The sequence below is a fragment of the Perca flavescens genome, chromosome 16, assembly GCF_004354835.1.
Source record: "Perca flavescens isolate YP-PL-M2 chromosome 16, PFLA_1.0, whole genome shotgun sequence".
In the NCBI taxonomy this organism is placed as follows: Eukaryota; Metazoa; Chordata; class Actinopteri; order Perciformes; family Percidae; genus Perca; species Perca flavescens.
Window position 1 is genome coordinate 242,603 of NC_041346.1, and position 14,355 is coordinate 256,957.

Sequence of the window (14,355 nt, forward strand, 5' to 3'; positions counted from 1 at the left end):
TTTGAGGGGTACTAGTATTTTCTGAAAGTATAGGAAGCTTTGGGTCGGGGTATAGAGGGATGACTGTCGCTGGTTGGTCAAACACACAATTGTGCGTCTACTTTAACTTGTGTACCGCTTTATTCATAAAACAAGGAAGTACTGTAGTATTGATTTAGGACCATTTTAGGGTGAGGGGACAACATTTCTCTTTGTTTAATAACATTGAAGTTAAAGTTAGGCTTTCCTATTGACTTCCTGGCTCATGTAAAAAAGGACAGAGAGAAAGAGAGAGAGAGATCGCCATGCTAAGAGAGAAAGAGCGAAACAGAGTTATCTTACAACACCTGGCAATTTGAATGTTGTTGTTCATGTCATATTAAATCAAATGTGTGAATGGTGCCTGAACTATGTAAAAACACTTTGAGTAGTCGACTAGAAAAGCAATATATAAATACACCCATTTACATAAATGTCACTAACTAAAATTCTTTTGTTTACCTTTCCAGGCAACAGCAACACTAAAGCAACTTAATGGAGAAAACTAGAGGAGTTCCTTTAAGATGACACGCACAGACCCTCCTAACATACTGGTATCAACTGTGCATCAAGATATTAAAGTGGTCCCCATTTCTTCACACTACAAGTCCTTGCAACCCTCCAAACAATGTGATTCTATAAATCACAGCACACTGGAAGACAGTAAGAGCAAAGTCAATAAGAGGCACTGCCGAACCTTTGACTATAAGTCATTGGAGTACCCAAAATCACAAAAATACTCAATGGAGTCCCCATACAAGAAGGCTGATAGGCATGCAGCCAACCCAGATGTTGCATGGAATGCTTTGGGCCGCCAGCAGAGATACCGCTTCTCGGCTCCAGACATTTTCAGCCATAGGTTAACTCCTCAACCAATGGCTGCAGATATGACCAGTGAAGTTGTTGTCCCAGAACAAAAAAGAAGGACCAGGTCAAAAAGTGCCCCTAGGGTCCAGACCAGTCTCACCCCTGTATCTTTTGACGGGTCCTCATCTTCTGGGAGGAAGGGCAGGGAGTCCCAAAGGGCTCCAAGAGACTCTCGCTGGAGACCAGAAGTATCACCGCGTAGGGAGTCCTCCCATGCAGCAACTAGGGCTCATATGCATGATGTCCATCCCATTAAGTTGCAGCCTCAAATAGGTGACAGCAGTAGATACTCACCTCACTATGCTGCTGATAATTCTGAAGATGGAGGGCTGGATAAACCAGCAACTAGCCCTCATGTCAGGTGTCGGGTGGACATCAAACCTGATGACGGAGCATTACATCATAAAGGACGGAAACAGGCTACACCTCATGTGGATATTCCCTGGCAGAGGCACCACAGTGGGGGAAGTAGGAGTCTGACTGTACCACGCTATTTCACCTACTCAAGAACACCAACTCCAACTGATTCGTTAGGTACAGAGGGTAGGCAAGCTTATCAATATTCCCGCAGCATGCCAAATAGTTGCCTTCAACCCATGGAGATTCCCTTGCAAAGAATGCCTTCATCAGGTGATTACTATGGTAGGGAGCGCAGAGCTCATTCCAGTCCTAATGTGCCAACCAAATTCTTTTATGCAGATGACCCAGGGAGATATGTTACTACTGCTCCTCCCCAACCAAGTTCTTGCTTTCATGATGAAGGCTACACACCAGGACAAACATATACTCCAAAAGTGCAATATGTACAAGATCCAAGGACTCGAATGGTGCATGCTGTAGCTACAAGACCCTATTATCCTGAGATGGAGCCCTATCCTTACTCTGGGCAGACAGGGTATCCCAAACCCTATGCAGCAAATGAACCAGGGCCATACATCATACAGACACCTCCAACAAGAATATTCTATGGCGATGATCCAAGGTCTTATCAAATCCAGACTGCTCCGCCAAGGTTTTATTATTCCAGTGACATGTATGCAATGCCACCAGAGCATCATGTCCCAGCAAGGGCGTATTACACAGAGGGCCGGAGACATGCTAGAGTGATTCAGGCACAAACAGATGACTGGTATGGCTCAGATGCATCTGGTTATTCCACCAATCCTGCCTCTTATGTATCTCAAGTCACTCCAACCAGAGTTTGTCAAGAGCCTGCGTTAACACCATGGTATGCCAACCCATGTGTAGAACCGCAAAGAATTGGCACAGATTCAAAATCGTACTCAAGGTCCTGGGACAATATTCTCAACTCTCGTGTAGAGAAGGAACAGCCTCTTCCTGTACAGCGGGGTCAGAGCTATGATGATCTTCTTGACTCAAGGAAGCCTGCAGCAGCTACAGGTGACAAACCACAACCAGTGGTAGTAAATCTTTCCAGTTCACCAAGACGCTACGCAGCCTTATCATTGTCTGATAACTCACTAATTGACAAAAGCCCAACAGAGACATCAAAGAGCACTGCTAGTAAACTCTGGTTTGTCACTCCCGAGATAACAATCACTGATAATGACATTCGACCAGGAAAAATTAATAAGGCGGAAGGACGGTCTGCCAGTTGGGACATCCTTGACTCCAGAAGCACCCAGCAGGGTCCAGAACTGTCTCAGCGTGACTTTGAAAGCTCAACCAAAGAGAAGACACACGACAATGCCTCCCTACAGCAAAGCCTTGAACAACTTGATGAGCTTCTGGCAGATCTTGTGACAGATTACAAGCCACCCAGTAGAAGGGCGAGTGAGGACATTCTTGATCAACTAAAGAAGTTAATTGATGAGGAAGAAGCAGTGTCTCTGTCCAGGAAAAGTTCAAGGGCATGTACAGAGGAACCAGCTCCTCTTGACAAACAGCCAATGTCAATAAGAATGAATCCTGATGCTTTTCGAGACATGGACGGGGCCAGTGATGCAATGAAGAGTGCCGATGAGTGCTCCCCAGATCAGAGCCCAGATGAGGATGATACAATGATGTGCTCTAACAACAAATGCCGGAGGACAGAGACCCTGTTTAATGCTTGCCTATATTTTAAATCCTGCCACAGCTGCTACACTTACTACTGCTCTCGTAACTGTCGCAGGGAGGACTGGGACATTCATAAAGAAAGCTGCCTGTATGGAAGAATTGGCAGCATATGCCGTCACATCATCAAACACTGCCGGGAGACTGTTGACGTCCACAAAGCCTTTTCCCGTATTGCCAAAGTTGGCTACCTTTCTCGAGGAAGAGGAGTCCTGTTCCTCGGTTTTCCAAATCCTGCGTCATCCAGTAATTTCCTGCAGTATGGCCTGGATAGTCTACATATGTCTCCTACATACCTGTCCCTCCGAGAGCTTGAAAGCTTCAAGGACAACCTAGGGGAGTACTGTAAGGAGCTGCAGGAAGCTGGTAAAGAGTACGACCCTAACGAATGTTTTATCTTGAATGTATCCATTGCTGTTGGTGACCAATTGCCTGACGGGCCATCGCCAAGGAACCAAGCTCCAACTGTCAGAAAATATGCAAAGGTAGCACTGGCTTCCTTCAGCCCTGAGAGAAAGGTTCACAAGAAAGAAAGTGACATGGAAACGCTTATTCTCACTCCACCCCCTGGAACAGCAGATATTGACAAAGAGGGAGAGGAAGGCAGGAAGGCTAGGGAAATCTGTTTTATAAATATACAACGGGAGTTAAGGATTCGAGGGGTTTTCCTACGCCATGAATACCCACGGGTATATCAGCTGCTCTGTGAGTTTGTGGAAAGTAACAGAAGGTTCACACCCACAACTATTTATCCTATTGATAAGAGGACCGGTAAACAGTTTATGTGCATGATTATGGCTGCCTCTGAGCCCAGGACGTTGGACTGGGTAGGCACCCCGCATCTCCTTGATGACATTATTTAAATGCACCTTTTGTTGTAAATATATATGTATAGAAATACATATATATTGTTACACATATTTATATATCAATCCAATTACAAACATTTGTAGATAAGTATTTTGTTATCAAAATTATATATATTCATGTCTGCTTGGTCAGTATTATTCTTTTTCAGAATATTTCCTGTCAGGTGCAGAATGAGTACAGTACATTATTTATTTTAATAATTTTAACAAGTAATTACCTTTTATCCAAAACAAGTTATGTATCTGTATCCTGGTCATTTACTGTTACAACACATTCCCTTTGGTAGGGATTACCTTAGATGACATTATGGTATTTTGATTTTTGCAAATTACTAGCAAAAATGATTAGCAGTTATTACCATGTTTTTAAAACTCAGCCTCTTTAAATGAGAGAGTCCATTTCTGTAAGTGACTACATGACTATTTTTCATATGCGACTTTAATGGTATATCATGCTGAATATTATTAAAAACAAAACATTATTTTCTTAGCTACAGAAATACTTTCTATGCAAAGTTGCTTCATGACTTAAGTACCACATTCCTGTAGAAGGAGTTGTTTCTGTTATATATTATATTATATTATATTATATTATACACATCTGTAAAGAAAGTTTTTTCTGAAATTGAGATAAAATGTTGAAAGTTTTGGTGGCAAAGTAAATCATTAGAAAATAATGAAAGCTGAAGAAGAGACACTTGTGCTACTTGAAAAAAAGAAAGAAAAGAAAGGCACGGAATCTTATTGTGTACTACATTGGAAGTTAAAGTGCTCATATTATTCTCATTTTCAGGTTCATAATTGGATTTTACAGGTTTTATCAGAATAGGTTTACATGGTTTAAGTTTAAAAAAATACCATATTTTTGTTGTAATGCACATTGCTGCAGCTCCTCTTTTCACCCTGTGTGTTGAGCTCTCTGTTTTAGCTACAGAGTGAGACATCTCTCTTCTGTTACATCTTTGTTGGGAGTCGCACATGCTCAGTACCTAGGTAAGGACTACTAGCCAGTCAGAAGCAGAGTATGAGGGCGTGCCCTGACAGTACCTAGGTAAGGACTACTAGCCAGTCAGAAGCAGAATATGAGGGCGTGCCCTGACAGTACCTAGGTAAGGACTACTAGCCAGTAAAAAGCAGAGTATGAGGGCGTGCCCTGACAGTACCTAGGTAAGGACTACTAGCCAGTCAGAAGCAGAGTATGAGGGCGTGCCCTGACAGTAGCTAGGTAAGGACTACTAGCCAGTCAGAAGCAGAGTATGAGGGTGAGCAGCTAGGCGAGCATTATAACGTTTGTCTCTGAAGTAAAGGCTGGACTACAATAAAGCTGTTTGGAGCAGTTTGTGTTTTCTGTTGGAGATGGTAAGTCCCTTTGGGATGGGCTTTGGACTTTTTCACTTTGTAAACCTATAACGTGCACAAAATAGATTATATAACACAATAAAGGAAAGGGAAAAAGCCAAAAAGCATAATATGAGCACTTTAATGTTTTCCTCTTTGAGTTTAATGGCAAATTCTGGAGATGGCAAAAATGGAGTTTATTCAGAAGTTCTTTAGTTCTGTTCTGCAGAATAACTGGAGCACTACTGGACTTGAAAGCAGCCTCCATAATGGATATTAAAATGGTGCCAGTTAGCAGCCACACAGTAGGTGCTGGCCTGTTTTAAACACTGTGAATAGTGAGAGTTACAAAAAAAAAACTTGGTATAATACCAAGTAATCATGCAATTTCTGAAGTTGATGAGTTGTATTTTTAGATATATTTAGGAATAAAAAATAAATGAATTAGCAGCAGGAGTTATTGTCCTTAGAACAAGGTGAGCCAGCTTTGGCACAGTAGCTACATCTGGTCCATAAATGCTTGAAGAAGACATTAGTTGTGTATTTGTGCTGCACTAGGTTTATACATGTGTGATTTATATTGTCTTTTCTGTTTGTTTTTGTCTTTCGCCAATCAGAACCTTTGCATTGCTCATTGGTTGCAGAACTTTTTTAGAAACATGTATCATCTCTTAGGATACTCTACATTTCTTGATTTTGTTTTTGTAGCATTCCCAAATCCCAAATTTCCTACCATCACACTGATGATGATTTAAAACAGACAGTACAGTTTAAAAACTCAAAAGTGTAGCTGGAACATATTGTATGCTAATATCCAAACTATTTAAAAAAAAAAAGGGTTTGACCCCATTTGTTAAATGACTTAACACATCTGGACAACATGAGGCAGCATTTGTCCCTCAGTCCTCTCAGTAAAGGTTGAATAATCAATCATTAATCATTATTTTCCATTTCAACTTCTTCCCTTGTGATTATCAGCTTTTCCTTAGAATTTGTAAGACAAAGTAGTGAAACTTGAAGTACATATATATTTAAAATTCCGTTTCACTGAGTTCCACCTGTGTGGCTGACGGGACGGCTGTACAGATTCAGTGAAAAGTTGCTGGCTGCATGTGACTGTTTTCTATGCTCTGATCTCATTTTAACATGATGTTGATGATAGTAACTTGCTTGATGAATGGACTTGTGAAAGTGAAAACTACTATGCTGTGTAGGAAAAAAAAGAAATGAATCGTCAGTCATTCAAGTTAAAATAACAATGGAGAAGAGACCTCACTAAAATGTCTAGAAAATCCTGTAATCTTGTATTTTTTTATACTTTCAACATATGTGTCTGAATGTGTCTATTTATAAAGCATATCTAATAAATGGAATGGGAACTCTGGGTGCCGCTATCTGTTTGTCTAAGCATATGAGACAGCCAAGTCCTTGATATGTCTTATATTAGGATATATGAGGGTTAGAAACAGGGCAGAGTCATAGGCGTTCTACGGTTTGTATGTGGAGAGCTTAGTCAGCTTGAGGATATCAAACTTAATTTTAGATGAGGAAATATTTTATTGTATTTGTTATACAAGCCAAGAAAAATATAATCAACTCACTAAAAAAGGGAACCAATCCACATTTTTTATACAATGAGCAAAGAAATTGCTATAAAATCTGTCATAGAATTAAATGTGTAAAGTTTAAATCTGATTTCTGAGACATTTTAGCAGGTTTTGATTTCATATAGATAGAATGTGTGACGTAGTTCCTACTGTACGTGTACTGTACGTGAGCCATGCACGGCAAGGAGGAGCAGTATGAATAACTTGGTACAGTCTTTGATAACACCTTGAAGTTCTAGCAAAAAAAGTCAAGACATAATTAAGAAAGCATACCAACGTCAGTGCAAGGAAGGGTGGAAGTAACAAAAATGAATTGATAAAAATGAAGGTGATGAACATGCATGTGAAATGAAAAATGGAGCCATAAATGATCCAGTGATTTGATAAACTTGATTGGCATTTGATTTGAAATGAAAAGTGTTGCTGTCTACCATTCATCATTCACAACACCCAACTGACATTTATCTTTTAAACCAGGGATCTTCAACAGGGGGTCCGGGACCCCTAAGGGGTCCTCAGAGTCACTGCAGGGGGGCCTTCTAATTATTGTCAATTTTTGGAAGTTGTAAAATGTAAAATGTCTTGACATAATTTTAACATATTAATAGCAAATATAAATCCCCACTGATGATAGGCTTACTGGCCTATAGGTACCATGGTAACCATCCACAGATACAGTTCATCCTAAGGATTCACTGTATATTTAACATTAAAAGATAATTTATAAAATCATACCAACAATTATTATTTCAATAGCTTGGTATTTTATGCTAAAAAGATATGTATAAAGGCCTTTAGGCCGCCCACATGTTATTGTAGGCCCAGTTTAATATGCAACTTGGTGATTTTATACAATGTTTGTAGGGGGTCCTTGTTCCCTCTCTTTCTCAGTCAAAGCTACGTATAGTGCGTAGTTTCTGTCTCCCCACAAGACAGAAACTCCACCTTTAATTCTACAATCAATAAATGGTTGAACTTCCCCAGGTCAGGGCTTTGTTCCAGCTGTGTGGGCTGAATGTAGGCCATGCCAGGGAGAGAATGTAAAGCAGGGTGCCAGCCTCATTACTCTGGCTGCTCGCCTCTGCATCTTTTGGGACTGCTGGCAGTCTGACCACTCGCTAAAAGACTGTGGATACAGTCAGGCCGGCCCTGGGCCCTCTGCTGCAGGTCTTCCCCTCTCTATTTCTGTCTAAATGAAAGCATTTTATGCTTTTGAAAAAAAGACTTTCTAGGTACATTTAGAACACTACTTCCTTAGATAGGGTGAGAAGCTGCATCACCGTGAGGAACTCGGAGTAGAGCCGATGAAAGGAGCCAGCTGAGATGGGTAGGGCATCTGGTCAGGATGCCCCCTGGGTGCCTCCCTAGGTGTTCCAGGCCCGCATTCTGTGAGGGTCATAATGCATAATGCTTTGGCTCAACATGAGATGTGTTGGCTTTATATTGGTATTGACCACCAGGTGGCAGTGTAACAGTTTGGTTAAAAAACATTTCCCAAGACCATGATCGTTGCAGGGTCATTGCAGACAGAACCACTCCATTGATATGCATATATCATGTAGTAGCAAAGAGGAAGAGTAAAATATATTCCTGGCCAAGATAGTTCAATTCGATCGCCTGACTATGAATATAACTATACGTAAAATATCACAACATCAATCATCTTTCCTAAACATTGTAAATGATTTCAAAATGAACATATGAACAGGATCTAGGTTGCAATTGTTGTTGTTTCTCGCTGATGATTTTATACATGATTATGTCTAATCTAAGGAAACAAAGTGATTTCACTAAGCCATGGGTCAAACTCAAGGCCCGCGGGCACAACCTGGCACCTCACAGATTTTGATCCGGTCCGCATATTAATTTAGGTTCCATATAAATTTGGGCTAGCGGAGTTATGCGCCAACCAAAAAAAAAGGGAAACAGTTTTTCTTGATTTGCTAAATTCTCTGATGGCTAAGGAACTTTTTTGTTGACTTTTGTAGGGCTTTATGTCAACAACAATGCGACAAAAGTTGAGAAAAAACGCAACAAATTAAAAAAGCAACAAAAAGATGGAAAAAGCAACAAAAATGTTGAAAATAAGTCAACATGCAGTAATACAGTCAAAGATAGTTCACATTTTCAGTTCACATTTTCAATTCAATTAAAGCATGTTTATAAAGTCTACATGTCTGGCCCTTGATGTGATTCTTATTTTCCAGTGTGGCCCTTAGAGAAGTTGAGTTTGACCCCCCCTGCTTTAAGCCAACCCCCTTCACCATGGATACCAGGTACATGACAACATCAGCATATTTATGAAAGACTGCGTTGAGTTGAAGACCTAACTCCAATGCAAGGTTTGAATTTGATAAAGCAGCTGCACACCATTATTAATCATGTTGTCTAAATTGACGATGTATTCTTTATCTCTCGAGGATAAATAAAGGTTGAATACTTGGAAACTGAGGCAGAAGTGTGACATACTGTGTGCTCAGCTGGATCTGAAGCCAGAACAGTATAGTGTGTGTGAGACCTAAGGCTTCAGTATGCTTCTTACAAAGTGTCAAGACTCCAAACACTCCAAAGACAAAAGACCCGCTGAAGCCAACACACATGCAGACTCCCAAACCTAACAGGGGCCTCGAGTGGACTTCCAGAAAGTGTGCTCGGGGTACAGACTTTGCTTGAAAGATGACCCATAATCCATGGCAATGTGGATGTGACGACCCAAGATAAGAAAATAATAATCTCTGTAAATTAGATTGTGGTCTAGACCTACTTTATCTGTAAAGTGTCCTAAGATAAAGTTAGTCATATTTTGACACTATAAATACAATAGGAATTTATTGAAAACCTTAAGAAATGACAGCTAACATTTAGATAGTTTCCATGTGTTACCAATATCTCTATAGGATTTCCTAAAGGTGAGATACTTTTTCCCCATGGTTGCGAGATGGTTAATCATAACTATGAGATGTGAAAGTCATAATTTAGAGAAAGTGCATCTACATTTTTGATGAAGGCATTGCAATTCCATTGAAATATGCCTCTGTGTGTTTGTACAGAAACATTCAGCAGAGAGCAATTGGACAGCTTCACTTCTACAGTCTCATCTTGTGTGATGCATGGGAATACTCGGTTCAAATTCACGTAACATTAGCTGGTTACATTAGCCAGGGCAGCAGAGGAACGTACACACAGGCCCAGACAGTGTGTACAGCAGTGACACAGGTGAACGGTCAGTAACCTGTTGGGTAGAAATGAACAGCACTCCCTCGCTGGCCACTAGTCACCTCCGAGGAAACTGAAATGAAGTGATAAAAAAATGCCACTTTAACATGATGAACGGTACACTGACGTCACTAGAAGGAAGGACACATAATGTGGCATTAGGACAAACTGTCCTTTAAAAAGACACCCTGTGGAGTGGAAGCAGTTATCTTGCAGTTGTTGTAGCCTACTGTATATACAGTAGTATGTAACACTCAGAAAATCTCAGAGATGTGACAGATGTCATAGATTGAGAACTGGACCTGGAGAAATAAGCTGGCTCTGCTACATACTGTGGGAACTTCTATCCTCCCAAGTCTCTCTGATACTACTTAAACAAGCTACTGGGACTAAAGAAACTCATGTGTAAAAACATGAACCCCTCTGTCAAGCGTCAGTATGGTGGCAATGTGAGAACATAACTGGCCAATCAGAGCTGAATGCATGAATGATTTGCTCCACACAAACACAGTGCGAGATGACTGTATATACAGTACAGGCCAAAAGTTTGGACACACCTTCTCATTCAATGCGTTTCCTTTTTATTTTCATGACTACTTACATTGTAGATTCTCACTGAAGGCATCAAAACTATGAATGAACACATATGGAATTATGTACTTAACAAAAAGTTTGAAATAACTGAAAACATGTCTTATATTCTAGTTTCTTCAAAGTAGCCACCCTTTGCTCTGATTACTGCTTTGCACACTCTTGGCATTCTCTTGATGAGCTTCAAGAGGTAGTCACCTGAAATGGTTTTCCAACAGTCTTGAAGGAGTTCCCAGAGATGCTTAGCACTTGTTGGCCTTTTTGCCTTCACTCTGTGGTCCAGCTCACCCCAAACCATCTTGATTGGGTTCAGGTCCGGTGACTGTGGAGGCCAGGTTATCTGGCACAGCACTCCATCACTCTCCTTCTTGGTCAAATAGCCCTTACACAGCCTGGAGGTGTGTTTGGGGTCATTGTCCTGTTGGAAAATAAATGATGCAACGCCAACCTGATGGGATGGCATGTCGCTGCAGGATGCTGTGGTAGCCATGCTGGTTCAGTATGCCTTCAATTTTGAATAAATCCCCCACAGTGTCACCAGCAAAGCCCCCCCACATCATCACACCTCCTCCTCCGTGCTTCACGGTGGGAACCAGGCATGTAGAATCCACCCGGTCACCTTTTCTGCGTTGCACAAAGACACTGCGGTTGGAACCAAAGATTGCAAATGTGGACTCATCAGACCAAAACACAGATTTCCACTGGTCTAATGTCCATTCCTTGTGTTTCTTGGCCCAAACAAATCTCTTCTGCTTGTTGCCTCTCCTTAGCAGTGGTTTCCTAGCAGCTACTTGACCATGAAGGCCTGATTCAGTCTCCTCTTAACAGTTGTTCTAGAGATGTGTCTGCTGCTAGAACTCTGTGTGGCATTCATCTGGTCTCTAATCTGAGCTGCTGTTAACTTGTGATTTCTGAGGCTGGTGACTCAGATGAACTTCTCCTCAGCAGCAGAGGTGACTCTTGGTCTTCCTTTCCTGGGGCGGTCCTCATGTGAGCCAGTTTCGTTGTAGCGCTTGATGGTTTTTGCGACTGCACTTGGGGACACATTCAAAGTTTTCACAATTTTCCGGACTGACTGACCTTCATTTGTTAAAGTAATGATGGCCACTCGTTTCTCTTTACTTAGCTGATTGGTTCTTGCCATAATATGAATTCTAACAGTTGTCCAATAGGGCTGTCGGCTGTGTATCAACCTGACTTCTGCACAACACAACTGATGGTCCCAAAAAATTCCACTAATTAACCCTGACAAGGTACACGTGTGAAGGTAAAACCATTTCAGGTGACTACCTCATGAAGCTCATTGAGAGAACACCAAGGGTTTGCAGCGCTATCAAAAAAGCAAAGGGTGGCTACTTTGAGGAATCTAAAATATAAGACATGTTCAGTTATTTCACACTTTTTTACAGTACATAATTCCATATGTGTTCATTCATAGTTTTGATGCCTTCAGTGAGAATCTACAATGTAAATAGTCATGAAAATAAAGAAAATGCATTGAATGAGGTGTGTCCAAACTTTTGGCCTGTGTTAATGTACTGTAACGTGTCAAAAGCATTTCCTCCCATTTCCAAACCTGCATTATGTAAGTCTGCGTTAAACATTTCTTGGTGCCATTCGGCAGCTGGGGATCAGTGGAACAGCCTGTGGCCTGCATCTTCATCTAAACACAGCTGTTTACAACTCCACAGGGTACCCTTAAGGCTTCATGAGACCTATTATGGGGTACTTTGATTGACAGGTGTCTCTGCCTATCACACTCAGCCATGGTGCTTGCCCCATCACAATGCCCGAATGTGTATTTTCTAGCTTTAAAATCAAAGTATGATGTGCCCAACAATTCTCTGAATTGTTGCCTCCTCTTTGGAGCTTTCATGTGAAAATGTGCCAGGGTCACACCCTTCCAAATCACACTGAACACGGTTAGGAAACTCTCAAGCAAATTCACCAAGATTGGGTTCACTGATAGCACCATGGATTGTGCATCACTCGCAACCTGCTATCTGCCCCGTCTCAAGGGCCGGTAGATTCATAGAATGGGGCTAAATGTTGCACATTACCTCAGTTAAACAGTTGCAATAGCACAGGAGCAGCAAGGCGCTGTTTTGTCTTTTTTGTGCAGGTTTAGCAGCCCAAAGCAGCGCAATCCTTTTTGTGAATTTGCACGTCCGTTCATTGGGTCCATGTGGCTCAAACTAAAGCAGTCTGATACAACAAACCCCTCCTTGATCAACGGGTGTGCTTTAGAGAGCTGCTGAATCTACTGCAGCGTCGTCCTGGAGCTGCAAGTTCAACTGTGTCGCTCTATACAGAGAGGTGTTTTGGTTATTTTACACTTCTAAGACCAAGGAGATGGTGGTGGATTTCCGTAGGTCTAAGCCTGCTCTGCTGGCTGTGTCTCCATTGAGGGGGTCAATGTGGAGGTGGTAAACACAAGTATCTGGGGTACACCTGGACAATAAACAGGACTGGTCAGCCAACACTGACACACTCTACAAGAAAGGGCAGAGCCAGCTGTACTTCCTGAGGAGGCTGCGCTCCTTTAATGTCTGCAGCAAGCTCCTCTGGGTGTTCTACCAGTCGGTTGTTGCCAGCGTCCTCTTCTGTGCTGTGGTATGCTGGGGAGGGAGCACTAAGAAGAGGGCTGCTGGGTGACTGGACAGGCTGGTAAGGAGAGCTGGCTCTGTCGTGGGCGCTGAGCTGAACTGGAGAGCATCACTTCAACATCAGATTAAAGGAGCCTGAACAAACTGCTCAACATTTTGGACAATGACCGTCATCCACTCCACTATCACAACACAGAAGAGCATGATCAGCTCTAGACTACGCACACTGCCATGCACAACTGTGTGTGTGTGTGTGTGTGTGTGTGTGTGTGTGTGTGTGTAACTGACAGACTGAGGAAGACATTTGTCCCCAGGGCCATACGACTCTACAATGCTTCACTAAAAGGAAGAGGAGAGAGACTTCTCTGCATAGTCTGTCTCCCTCTCCACCACTCTCCATACCTCCTATACATAGTTATGTACTGACCCACTGTTTACAGGCTATATTAGCCCATATGAACAACCCCTCCCTCCCCCAGCATGGACTGAGGTCTGACTTTATATTTGAACAATTGCTGTAACCCTATTACTTCAAACCTCACAAACATTGACTGTTGATTTGTGTCTATCCTACTGTCTACTTTATTCCCTTATAATGCCCATATTTAATGCTGTCTTTTTTTAAACTTTATCCTTGCACTGCTATAGTTTTTATATTACTAGGTTTACATTATTCTCTTATATTGCGTATATTTAATGCTGGTCTCTAGACTTTATCCTTGCACTATTGGACCTGTTTGCACTACCACCATGACACCCCCTCTCATACTGACTCACAGGGTCAGTCCCCACCCTGTCCCTGCAAGCCTCTCATGCTTACACATCTCTTAGTACATTCATGTGGATTTGTTATTTGTTATTTTATTTAGTATTTTTTCTTTTATTGTCCATGCTATTCATGTGGATTTGCTTTTTTAATCATCCTGTTATGATGTATGTGAATGTTGTGTGTGATGTCTTTAAGCTACTGGGACCTTGAATTTCCCCTTGGGGATCAATAAAGCATCCATCCATCCATCCAGCTAAATATTATACTGTTAGTATAATGTAATATAATCTGACAAAAGATGAATCAAATGTTGAACACCTCTGCGTTGGTGGAGCTGATAAACTGGCCACTGAGTGGAGGATTCAAGGCAGAAGAAGAAAGAAAAATCCACACTAGGC

At 41.6% G+C, this 14,355-nt stretch overlaps 1 protein-coding gene across 2 annotated transcripts in view; it reads left to right on the plus strand.

The window, feature by feature from the left end:
* ajm1 (apical junction component 1 homolog) overlaps positions 1 to 4,346 on the plus strand; it is a 37,211-nt gene extending 32,865 nt beyond the window's left edge. For both annotated transcript variants that reach the window (XM_028601902.1, XM_028601903.1), the window contains one exon: positions 489 to 4,346. In XM_028601902.1, coding sequence (XP_028457703.1) covers positions 543 to 3,824 — 3,282 coding nt within the window. In that variant the 5' untranslated portion in view covers positions 489 to 542 and the 3' untranslated portion in view covers positions 3,825 to 4,346. The remainder of the gene's footprint in view (positions 1 to 488) is intronic.
* The last annotated feature ends 10,009 nt before the right edge of the window (positions 4,347 to 14,355 follow it).